The sequence below is a fragment of the Camellia sinensis genome, chromosome 14 (assembly GCF_055761805.1).
Source record: "Camellia sinensis isolate YWXY chromosome 14, ASM5576180v1, whole genome shotgun sequence".
NCBI lineage: Eukaryota > Viridiplantae > Streptophyta > Magnoliopsida > Ericales > Theaceae > Camellia > Camellia sinensis.
This window is the reverse complement of record NC_138974.1, coordinates 136,827,511-136,839,749: the sequence shown is the minus strand read 5'-3', so window position 1 is coordinate 136,839,749 and position 12,239 is coordinate 136,827,511. Positions and strand designations below refer to the sequence as shown.

The 12,239-nt window shown below is 46.6% G+C and overlaps 1 protein-coding gene across 1 annotated transcript; it reads right to left on the bottom strand.

Annotated features, from left to right (window-relative positions):
- Positions 1 to 236: 236 nt before the first annotated feature.
- On the bottom strand, positions 237 to 1,829 carry LOC145807811 (uncharacterized). Its single transcript, XM_082906766.1, has 3 exons — positions 1,303 to 1,829; positions 1,119 to 1,217; positions 237 to 876 (listed from the first exon to the last, which is right to left on the bottom strand). The coding sequence occupies exons 1-3, from the start codon at positions 1,675 to 1,677 to the stop codon at positions 592 to 594; spliced, it is 759 nt and encodes a 252-aa protein (XP_082762892.1). The 5' UTR covers positions 1,678 to 1,829; the 3' UTR covers positions 237 to 591.
- Between the last annotated feature and the right edge of the window lie 10,410 nt (positions 1,830 to 12,239).

Below are 12,239 nucleotides of genomic sequence, written 5' to 3'. Positions count from 1 at the left end.
GTGGTAGGCTCGATATCCCGGTTTGAAAAACCCTCATTCGATTTCAAAAATCGCTTATGCTCAGAATGCTGTGCCATTCTCTACATTGGAACGTGTTCCGACTCCAACCGGTTCCATCTTTGAGGTCCGTCCTGATTAGATTGGGCTGTCTTGTTTGAGAATTGCAGTGTGCAGAATGAACTGAATGCTGTGTTTTGGGCTGTATGCAGATCAATCCCCAACAGAGTAAGGGCTGTGTGTCTAAGAATCAGGCAGTGGGTTGCTTGGGTTGTTTCGGTTGTTAGCTGTTTAAGTTATCTGATTATTACAGTGCAAGTGTTCAATTTTCAGACAACCAATCAATTCCATTTACATTGAGGTGTAACATGATGAGATGCGATGCAATGCATGAAATGTGTAAATGTAAACACTTTTTCAGATAAAAAGTTCGTTTCGTTTCATTTCATTATCTTTTTCAAATGTACAAGCTTTGGAAACAAAACCTGCCTGTGGCAGTACAAGGTAATCTATCTACCAACCAAAAAGAAAAGTACAAGGAAAGAAAGAAAAGATAACAAAAATCTGCATCTGTGTCGATCACTCCAAGGGCCGTCAGTCCGTCCTGGCCCTCTTCCTGGACGAAGGTCCAGGAGCATCAACAGCGTCGTCATCAGAGCCCGAGCTAGAACCGTCTGCGGTCTCCTCCTCCGACGACCCTGCCTCCGCCTCTGACTCCTCGTCGTCGTCATCGTCCGGGACTGGAGCCCGCGAGCTGCTCCCGACGTGAGTACGCCCACCCCTAGTGCGGGGAAATATCCTGCCCTCCTCATCTCTCCCCCGGGCAGGGACAGAAGGTCTGGCTGGAGCACCTCCTGCCATGGGAATCTGGAAGGGAGGCTGAAAAAGCACACAAAAAGTGAAATGCATCAGTATACTGTAGACAGTTTATCAGTGCAGAATGCAGTGTATGGATACAGTGTACGAATGCCGTGAGCAGTTTGTCAGTACAGAGTTTAGTGCAGAATGCAGTGTATGCAGTGCTCAGATACGGTGAGATCAGTGTATCAGGTGTTGTGCCGTGAATCAGATTATGCGAAGCAGTGTATGAATGGTTTGAGGCCAGTGTCAGAAGGACATACCGGTATGCTGTAGACAGCCAGAAGGTCAAATGTCCGCTGGAGCATCCCCATCATCGAGGCATTCATCGCCAACGACTGACGGGTGTACTCAGGAGAAGCCTGCAAAGGTATCAGATGCATTAGTATTCTGTGGAATATCAGTAAACTGAAGTGAGATAACTGTACGAAGTGCAGTGATACATACCGGCGGAAGGTCGGGGATGTCAGTGAACTCATGACCAGCCGGTGGAGGGGCGAAGGGGATCTGATAGGTCGACCCACCCTGCCCCTGGAAAGTCAGTACAGCAGGCAGGGCAGGCCAGCCAGCTCCTCGTCCTCCCCGCGCTCCGCCCCTGCCACGGACTCGGGCCCTCCTCGAAGATCCAGCCCCTGCTCCTGCTCCGGCCCCAGCCGCCGATGCTACAGGCCTGGCCCCCTCTGCTCGACGACCGCTCAAAGGTCGCATCAGGTACGTCCGCACGTACTCCTGATAGTCGCCGGTGCCTCGGAAGCCGGCCTCCTCCCAGCCGATGGAGTAATCATCCAGCTGCTCAGGGGTCAGCCCCTCGGTCTCCCTCATCTCTGCAGGAGGGTGAGCCGGGACTATCTGCTCAGGTAACCCGCGGGTCTGGCGTAGAAAACGCTCCCCCAGGTACCAAGCCCGACAGACCGGGCCCTCTAGCAGAATCCGGAAACGCGAGGTCTCCTCAGCACCAGGGAACCGACCCCGCATCGCCGACGACAAGGAAGTCCATGGCCGCCATGTGATCTGAAAGTAACAGACAGTTTGTTATCTACTGTTATTGAAACATGCAGTGGGAAAGCGAAGCTAAACGAACTGAAAGTAAAACATACCTCTGTGGGGGTGATGGTGTCGAAGTATCGGCGGAAGAAGCCGAATGTCTCCCGAGGTCGCCGGGTGCATCCCCCGTCAAAGCGACTCGAGAAAGGAACAGCCGGAGGAGGCTCCGCAACTGGCACAGGTGCAAGCCTAGGGAAGTAGGCATAAACCCACAACTGCAAAACAGATGTCAGTATGACCTTCAGATAAAGCAGGGTATACAGAATAAAGCAGAAATGGCAGAGCCGTGTGTTGTGCAGTGTATTGTGTGCAGTGTACAGTGTGAGCAGTGTACAGTCAGTGTAAAACAGAATGTATGTGTGTGCCGTGTGTACAGTATACGGTAAGTGTAACGCAGACTACAGTGTGTGCAGTGTACAGACTACGGAAAGTACGAGACATAAAGGAAAAGTGGAGAAGAAATGTACCTCCCAAGCCCGCCAGTAACCTCCGAGCAGCTGGCCGCTGCCGCGAGAAGCCGAGCTCATATATCCGTACAAGGTGGCCAGAGCAGCGCCGCCCCAATCGAAGTGCAGAATATCTCGGACGTCCACCAGTGCACTGAGAAGGCAGAGAGGCACGGTGTTCGCCCGGTCGGCGAAGATAGTAGTCCCGAAAAGGAACATGAGGAAGCCCCGAGCATATCTCTCCACGTCCTCCTCGGTCATCTGAGTCTCCTCCCCCAATGCGGGCAGGACCCTGAACTGTGCCTCGAACCAGGAATAGCGGACGAAGCCTGGGCGAGCTAGCGGAGGGGCCTCCCCCAGTAAATGAACCTGAGCGGCGGTCCACTCATCCATCGCTATGTCGAAGGGGATCGGATCACCCCCTACCCCGATGCCTGTGAGCATCGAGAAGTCATAAGGGGTCATCGTCATATCCCCTGCGGCAGAAAAGTGGAAAGAATCGGTGGTGTCCCACCACCTCTCCGCCAGAGCAGCAAGAAGAGGTCTGCAGGTGGACAACCTAGAGAGCCCTCGGCAGAAGGTGCCGAAGCCCGCTCGGTCCACGATGCGCTGGACCGCATCAGGGAGCTCGTCATACCACTCCCGCGCACCAGTATTCCCATACCCGCGAATGGTATGGGAACCCTCCTGCAAACAGAAAACAACAATTGCAGGACAACATTCAAAATGCGATTTTGAAAAGACAGATATGGCATGTATGCAAGTTTGTCAGATTCAGGCAGATACCGGGTGCCGGTGTGCTTATAGAAAATACGTGTGCTGTGTCAGCGTGTTTGGGCGTTTCAGAACAGATGTGGCATGTGTGCAAATCGAACAGATTCAGACAAATACTGGGTACCAGTGTGTGTGCAGTAGAATACAGTGTGTGCCGTGTGTTTGGGTGATTCAGGACTAGTGCAGTGTGTGTGCATGTGTCAGTCTCAAGCAGATATCAGTTGTATGTATGTTTACAGTCAACTACGGTCTACGGCATATCAGATTTCAGCAATTAAAGAATACAGCTAACTATGGCAGTTTTGTATCCTACATTGCAGAAAGTAAAGCAGAAGATGAAGAGTTACCTCGGGAGTGCCGAATGAAAGGTGGGAGGTAGGCTCGCGTAGCAGTAACTCAGGGGGCGCGTACCTCTCGAAGCTCCGGAACTGACGCAGGCCGTCAGGGGGCAGAACGTGGATCGCCGGCCGGTAGGTCGCCGGGTCGAACGGGCGCTCGCTCAGTGGTAAGAGCTCGACCCCGGGGTCCATCTCGTGGTCCGGGGGAGTCCCGACACGTGGAATGTCGTCCGCCATGTAGAGAGTGGTGTGAAAATGGCCGGAAAAGGAAAACCGAGCCGGAATACGAAGAGTCAACTGAAAAGTCAACTCCCGAGAGGGTCGGAAATGGCCGGGAAGGCCGGAATGTGAAAGGACACGGAAATGAAGAGGAAAGTGAGGGGAACAAACCCCGAGAAGGCGAGAACGCCGAACGAGGCGCCGAAACGAGAATGTGATCGGTGGAAAATGTCCGAAACGCGAAGAGAAACGCGAATCCGACGACGAAACGGGCGTAGAACGCGAAGAAACGGGCGAAAAATGAGACAGAAGCACTCTAGAGAGAGAGGGCAAGAATTTTCGGCGGTGGAAAAGTGAAGAATAGGACTTTCAAGCCCTATTTTATAATGCCCGAAGTGAAAAGACAAAACTGCCCCGATTCAGCAACTGTTTGCCGGTCGGCAATGTTTTGTGCCGGCCGGCACTTTTTTGTGCCGATAGAATTATTTTTGTGCCGACGGCCAGCCGGTGGCCTCCCCTTTCGGCCGGTGGGGTTCCCACAGCCTTGTTTAGGCCTTTTGAGTTGTTTTGGGTCTTCATAGCTGAAGAAAGTGCAAGAAAGCGCATCTCCGACATTCAACCGGCCTCCGTTTTGACTTCGGGCCGTGTCTCCAGTGCGTGGCACTCGAATTCGTGCAAGGTGTATCCTTTTTGTATCCTTTTGAATTCAAAAGTTGCCCCATGTGTGTTGCACGAACTCATCACACTACTTCGGTGCATTACATCGCGCTGTCACGCGCCACACATTTGCATTGTTATGCACGTGTTACATGCGTTGCAACACGCACCCCTTTGCATTGTCGTGCACATTTCTCATGCATCATCATTGCATTTCCATTCCATGCATTGTCATGCATTCCGGAATACGTGCGTTGTTGCGCATTTAAGCCCATTTACACTCCGTGTGGCATGCACGTCACACTTGGCATTGCACTTGTTAGTGCATTGTATTTTGTTCGCGCTATCTTGCGCACCTTACTTGCACTTGTTAGTGCATTGTATTTTGTTCGCGCTATCTTGCGCACCTTACTTGCACTTGTTAGTGCATTGTATTTTGTTCGCGCTATCTTGCGCACCTTACTTGCACTTGTTAGTGCATTGTATTTTGTTCGCGCTATCTTGCGCACCTTACTTGCACTTGTTAGTGCATTGTATTTTGTTCGCGCTATCTTGCGCACCTTACTTGCACTTGTTAGTGCATTGTATTTTGTTCGCGCTATCTTGCGCACCTTACTTGCACTTGTTAGTGCATTGTATTTTGTTCGCGCTGTTCTGCGCATTGCACTTGTTAGTGCATTGTATTGTTCGTGCTGTTCTGCGCATTGCACTGTCTTGTGCATTTCAAACCTCGCGCTGTTCTGCGCATCGCACTGTTCTGTGCATTTCAAAATTGTTCGCGCTGTTTTGCGCATCTCATTGCATTTTGCATGCATTCCATCGCACTGTCTTGTGCACTCGCGTTGCCTAACGCATTGCGCTATTTTGCGCATCATACCGTCGTGCAATACCGCACGGTCTGGCGAGACCTTAAACACGCACGGTCTGGCGAGACCTTAAACACGCACGGTCTGGCGAGACCTTAAACACGCACGGTCTAGGAGACCTTAAATCCTTTGGAGGTGCGAAACCTTCAGCGCATTGTCACGCGTCTTGTAAATACCCCCGTGGTCTGGCGAGACCTTAAACACGCATGGTCTGGCGAGACCTTAAACACGCATGGTCTGGCGAGACCTTAAACACGTACGGTCTAGGAGACCTTAAATCCTTGGAAGGTGCAAGACCTTTATTGCATTGGTGTGCACACTATTGCTTTGTACATATCTTAAGCCGCGTGTTGTCGCGCATCTCATGCAACATGCATTTCATACATCATTTGCATTTCAAAAAAAACAAAAAAACATGCATTGTCATGCATACATTTTGCATCCCGGTCTAGGAGACCTTAAATCCTCTGAAGGTGCAATTCCTTCGGTGTTTGTCGTGCCCGAACGACTTTCGGTGGTCTGGTAAAGCCACCTGTCTGTGCTTGCGATGAGTTCCTAGAAGACCAACGGGGACGGTGGAAACTAGAGTTCGAACGGCTTATGCCTAGAACGCAAAGGTTCGGGAGTTCCGAGACTAAAGTCTGGTTTAAATACCCAGAGGTTTACCCTCGGCTTGAAATCTGTATGGAAGCCCCATAGGTTGAGGCGGCATGTCTACGCCTCAGTTCTGGATACTGAACCAACCTAGTATATCACCCTGTTGGTAAGATAGGGAAAGTTGCAATCATAGTCATTGCATATTTGCATTGTCTTGCATTTGCATTGTAGTTTGCATGCATTCATTGCATCACCTTCCGCCTTTGGCTTGCGCCTTTCCAGGTTGAGCTTGGTCTGGTATGTGTCCTTACTTTTCATGTTAGAACACAGTTCTTGTGTATCGCGCCGATTCCACGTTGATATGTTGGTTGAGGGTTGCGGCACCTTTTCTGTGTTACACATGCCTCGTATGTGTGCATGCCTTTCCTAGGCAAGATTTGGTGTGGCTTGTAGGCCATATCCATTGTATCCATTCCATTGCATATTTGTAAATATTGCATTGTAATATTGCATGCATTCATTGCATCACCTTCCATCCATGGCTTGCGCCTTTCCATGTTGAGCTTGGTCTGGTATGTGCCCTTACTTTTCATGTTAGAACACAGTTCTGTATGTGTATCGCGCCGATTCCACGTTGATATGTTGGTTGAGGGTTGCGGCACCTTTTCTGTGTTACACATGGCTTGTATGTATGCATGCCTTTCCTAGGCAAGATTTGGTTTGGCCTGCGTGCCATATCCACCCATTACATTGTAGTATAATTTTTGCATCCGGCATTAGGATCGTAGTCCTTTCTCCAGCGGGTTGTTTCCCCACTTGTGTCATTCCACCCAATACTTGTTCTTGCGTCTGTCTACAATACTCATAGTTCAGTTGACCGTTCTATGGTAGACAGACTTGTTACCTCCATCAAACTATTTGACATAGGTGTGGTTTCGAACCGCTCGTGATTGGATCACGATTCAATTGCTTTGCATGTAGCTTGCATTGTTTCAATTACATTGCATCTGCATTTGCATTGTTTATACATTGTTTTGTATATATTGCATTTCGTTTTTCATCCATTTTGCATTGTCATGCATGTTGCTAACAATATTGTACCTGTTAAGTTTGTTTTCTTTTCAGGCACGATATTGTATGTACGGTTCATTTGAAGCTGGTGCAACCAGACGAGCCGCGCAGGTATTGTATCTCCCGAGTGAGACGTATTGAGAATTCCATAATTCTCTTACATCCTTTCTGCATTGTAGTGTAGTTTGGTATGCTAGCTTAAAATTGTTGCATGTTTGCTTCATTACAGCTTTCTTTGCATGATCATAAGTTATGCTCAGCTCTGTGCATTGTCGTGCATTTTGCCCCTGCCTTCGGGCGCATATCTTATTTGTATTGCATGTTTGTCTAAGTCTTCGGCCTTGTCAAAAATGGGTCATCTCTAGGCTTTGACATTCACTCCCGTCATTGTTATGACTTTCGAGTTCTGTCAAAGAGGGGCAACTGTAGACACCCCATTTTTGACCGTCCTCAAGACTCGGACGTCACCGCTTGAACACTCGGTGATTATCCTTGTTTGTGTTTGTTTGGAGTTCCCGGAGGTTTTGGCTCTCGCGCCCTACCCCAGAATCTCCGAACTTGACCGTTCAGTGTCCGGTTTTGCACCGAACACTTGTGTTTTGCCTTGGAAGGGCAGGGTAGGGCTTGTAGACCATCCCCACCCATCACCGGCAGTGGCTAGAGGCCACCGGCTGGTTTTTGCTGCCACCGGCAAAATAGTTTGCCGGTCGGCACTATTTGTTGCCGGTCAGCACTTTTTTGTGCCGGTCGACACTTTGTTTGGCCAAGATGGCATTTTTTGCCGGCCGATTGCTGTTCATCTGCTTTTGCAGATATTTTTGGACAGCTGTATAACTTTTGCTCCCCTCCATACACGTGTATGGAGGGATCTCCCTCTTGCAAAGCTTGTTGAATAAGCTTTACAAGAGGCTTATAGAGAGGGCTCTCTCTAAGGCAAAAAAAGGAGAGAGGCTTAGACATTTTTGGGAGAGAAAAGACAGAGGAGAGCTCTGGTTTTCTAGGGTTAGGGTTAGATACACTCAATCTATCTCTCTTTCCCTCCCATTTTGCACACTAGGTGTTTTGTGCCTTACTATTGCACACAAACACCTAGTGTTTCACCTTCCTCTTAAGATTAGAGTTCTAAGGGGTTGTTCTTGAGCTTCTTGACTGATTTGGAGCCAAAGGAGGCCATTGGAGCATCCTTGTTGAAGAGGACTACAAGGGTAAGAAACTTACACCTTTATTCCCCATTCTTGCATCAATTTTATACCTATCTTAGAGCTGTTTTTGTGATTATTGTATAACATAAAAAAGTTCTATTTTTTAAGCCCTCTTTATTGTTTATTAAGAGTGTTTTGTTGTTTGAGGGGTGTTGACCACCCTTAAGCCCCAAAAGGCCTCATTTTGAGCTATTTTGTGCTAGCTCCGGGATCTTGGTGTTGAGGTCTCTTCACCACTGAAATCTTGAGGGATTTCAGTGGTAAAGATGATGCTTTGAAGTCTCAAGAAGGAGAGGGCCACCCCCTCTCCTTGTTGTCCTTGAAAAGGGCACATTTTGGCCTCTTAAGGAAGCCTATGCTTGAGTGTGTGTTGAGCATGTTTGGTTTGTTTTTCATGCTTATATATCCATGATATAACATGATTTCAAGTTGGTTTTGGAACCTTATGCATGTTTAGCATAGTTACCATGTAATGCCTTATTTGTGCCTTAACATGTTCTAGGTTGTTAGCCTTTGTTGGAGCATGTTTTAGGCTTGTATTTGTGAAGGTTATATGCTTATTTTGCCATGTTTTAGATCTGTCCATAGTCGTTTGGGTCGATTTTAGCATGCATTATAAGGCTCCTTTGCATTTGGGCTTGTTGGCCTTGAATATGTGCATGTGTAGCATGCCATCTTTGGATTGTTTTGGTGATTTGGGATCATTCTATATGTCATTTCAGTCCCATTTCCATGCTTGTTTGATTGCCTCGCATGTCTCTTTAATGCTTTGAAAGCATGTTTTGCAATGTTCCATGTTTTGGCCATGGTGTATGCCTTTGTATTTGGGCCACTTAGATGCCATCTAAGTAGTCCTTTAGCTTTGTTTTAACATGCTAAATCTATTTTTAGTTGTTTAATGCATGCCATGTTTGGTCATGATAAGTGTAGTTCAATGCCTTATCAACTTGCCTTGAACACTTGGACTTTTTGTTGCATGCTTGACTTGATTTATAATTTGATTTGGCATCATTTTATAACATGATTTTAAGGCTCATGTTGCATGCTAATTTGTCCATGTTTCCTTCTTTCAAGTGTGCTTGAATGTTGTTTGATTCATGCTTAAGTGTTGGTCCTTATGAGCATGTGTGTGTGCATGCCATTTAGCTCTCACTCTTTAGCACTTTTGGCTACTGTTTTAGGCCTATTTTAGAGTCGCCTAATTCATGTTTAAGTCCATCTTTGCATCCATTTGCATTGCCATATGCATGCTTGTATGCTTGCATGAGTTGATTGCCATGCCATGTTGCATTCCTAGCTTGTATGCCTAGGTTGCATTGCATTTCGCATGCATGCCTTGTTCCTTGAATTGGTGATAGGAATTGGGCCTTATTTGTTTGATTGGTTTGCATGCATTTGAAACCAAAGTTGCATACTTGGTTCCTTGGGCCATCATGCATGGAAATGCGTGATTGGTGGTCCGAGAACCGAGGCACATGTCCCTTTGAGTCATCACAATGATAAGGGACATGGTTAGTGCATACATGTCTTGAAATATGCTGTCATGCCTTGTTTTGCCCTCTGTTGCTGTGAGTTGCAGGTTCTGCAGGAATACTCTGCCGACCGGCAGTGTAATGTGCCGACCGGCACATTTTTCTCTGCCGACAGGCCCTATTTTGTGCCGATGGCCATACCACACTGCCGGTGGAAGTTTCATCTAGCCGGTGGTGATCCCCTCTGTCCAAGGATGTAGTCCTGGGGTTTTGACAACCTCCAGAGGAGGAAAGGGAGGAAAACAGAGGCAGCTTGCGCATGGTGGCGCGTTTCCCGAGACGCTTTCCTGCTTTAATTAATTTAATTTAATTTGTTAATTAAATTAGTTAATTTGTAATATTAATTAGCTTGCGTAGTTAATTAATTTGTAATATTTATTCGGTCCCTCCGAGCGAGGGCAAGTCTGTAATAAGTGTGGGTGCGTGTGTGTATGTCTTCCAACCCCCACTTCTTTCTTCCCTTTTACTTACCTGCTTTAATGGTTAGTATTAGGGCACGTTTAATTTAGCATACCTCATGCTATGCATGTGTGCATCCATGCATTTGTATTGCATGCATTAGGCTCGGTACATCACGCTAATTGCATCAATACTTCAATTCCCAAACTGAATACGTGATAATTGTGCATTTTCACATGACATGTTTAGGATAGCCGAGCCTATTCTAACAACACTTTGTATGCGATGCATTAGGCACTTAACATGGACTTGGATCATGCGTGTTTGCTAACAAGTTCTTTGTTTTGGCACGGAGTACGATGTAAGTATTTCCGCTTTAGCATCTCGCATGTGTGTGAATGTTAACATGACAGTATGCTTGCCATGCGGCTAGATGCTTATGTGTTAAACTGTTTTGAATGCCTGTGGGTGAAGGTTGGATTGTTTGAGTTGGAAGAACTCATTTAAATCCGTGTTTTAGCCTACTTGCGAGTAGCAAATTCCAAAGCATTTTCAAAACGAACGGATATGCAATGTCTCTTTCCAAGTTAGGCAATCTAGTCTATACTTGTTTGCTGTGCGCATAACATAGTAATTCTAGGCTAATAAATGGAATAAGAACACATAAACGTTTTCAAAACAGAATATCACGGTTAGTAGAGGCCGGTCTTCGGACCGGGCGAAAGGGGGTGCTCATAGCTGACCTTCCCCGATCGTACCCAAGCTCCCGAGCCGAGACAACTCCGGTGATGACGGACATGTGGCCTTCGGCACCGAGTCAGGGTTTCCTAAATTTCCCCATTTTAAAAATATTTAGGTGGCGACTCTGTATCTGGCAAAGCAGTCCATGTTTGGCACTACTTTTTTTCAATAAAATCTGTTTTCTCAAACGATTTGCCAGATTTGGACTCTTTGGTTCAGATTTAGAACCGTGACACAAATCGAGTCCGAACTGTAGCGCGAGGCCCCTCCCCGGGCGCTGTTACACTGGCCAACCAAAAGCATGACATCACCCTGGTGCATAGACTATGCTAGAGGTTGCCAGGCATACCAAAAGCATGGCACAATAAGGCATGTACCCATAATTGATCTGCATGCGGTTGTGAAGCCTTGGCCATTTAGAGGATGGGCTATGGATATGATAAGGAAAATACACTCACCCTCTTCGAAGCATAAGTGGGTCAAGGCTAAGCCATATAAGGCTGTAGACCAGACTGAAGTCATTGGATTCATTAAAGATTTGATCCACAGATTTGGTATCCCACAGAATATAACTATTGATAATGGGACTGTATTTGATGGGAAAATGGTAAAGTCTTTTGTGGCAGAGTTTGGAATTAGCCTTGTTAATTCTACCCTATATTATGCACAAGCCAATGGTTAAGCTGAATCATCCAATAAGTCTTTGAAAAAAGGAATACAGAAAGTTGTGGAGGACAATCCCCGTGATTGGCATAACTTGTTGTTGGACGTGCTATGGGCTTATAGGACTTCTCCAAGGTCAAGTACAGGAATCACTCCTTATGCTTTAGTTTATGGGCATGATGCAGTGCTACCTGTGGAAATTAATGTTAAGTCTTTGGGGGTGAGGTGTCAGGATCAGTTAAATCTTAAGCAGTACCATCAGAGTATGTGCTTGGAATTAGAAAGCATAGATGAAGTTAGAATTCTGGCATTAAATAGCATTCTTTTCCAAAAGAATAAAGCAGCCAAAAATTATAATAAGAAACTCAAGCACATTAGCTTTGATGAAGGTGATTTGGTATGGAAGACAATACTCCCCATAAGGATTAAAAGCCACAAATTTGGCAAATGGCCACCTAACTGGGAATGACCATATCAAGTTCATAGAGTCTTGCCTTTGGGAGCATATCATTTGAAAAATTTGAATGGATATGTACATCCTAAGAAGATTAATGGCAAATATTTGAAGCCTTATTATCCAACCGTGTGGGAAACGCAAGGAATAGAATAAATGCTAGATGAAAAGAACATGAAAATACTCAAATAAGGATTTTATTTCATAATGAGTTGAATACATGTAGCCACAGATTGGCCCAAAAGTCAGTACAGTACCTCAGTTGTTCCTTTACAATAGATTTTCTACTCTTAAGAGATGGGAACAACTGGATGGCTGTAGCCATCTCCTGCGTTCGATCAGCCAGTTCTTGATTAGTAATTTGCAGCTTGGTGGCAGTTC

Bases quoted from the DNA above. Each gene is read 5' to 3' on its own strand.
- LOC145807811 (XM_082906766.1), bottom strand. From the start codon at position 1,677: ATGAGGGAGACCGAGGGGCTGACCCCTGAGCAGCTGGATGATTACTCC. The intron at 1,218-1,302 runs GTATGTATCACT...ATACCTTTGCAG, and splicing joins ACATCCCCGACCTTCCGCCG to GCTTCTCCTGAGTACACCCG. The intron at 877-1,118 runs GTATGTCCTTCT...GTGCTTTTTCAG, and splicing joins TGGCTGTCTACAGCATACCG to CCTCCCTTCCAGATTCCCAT.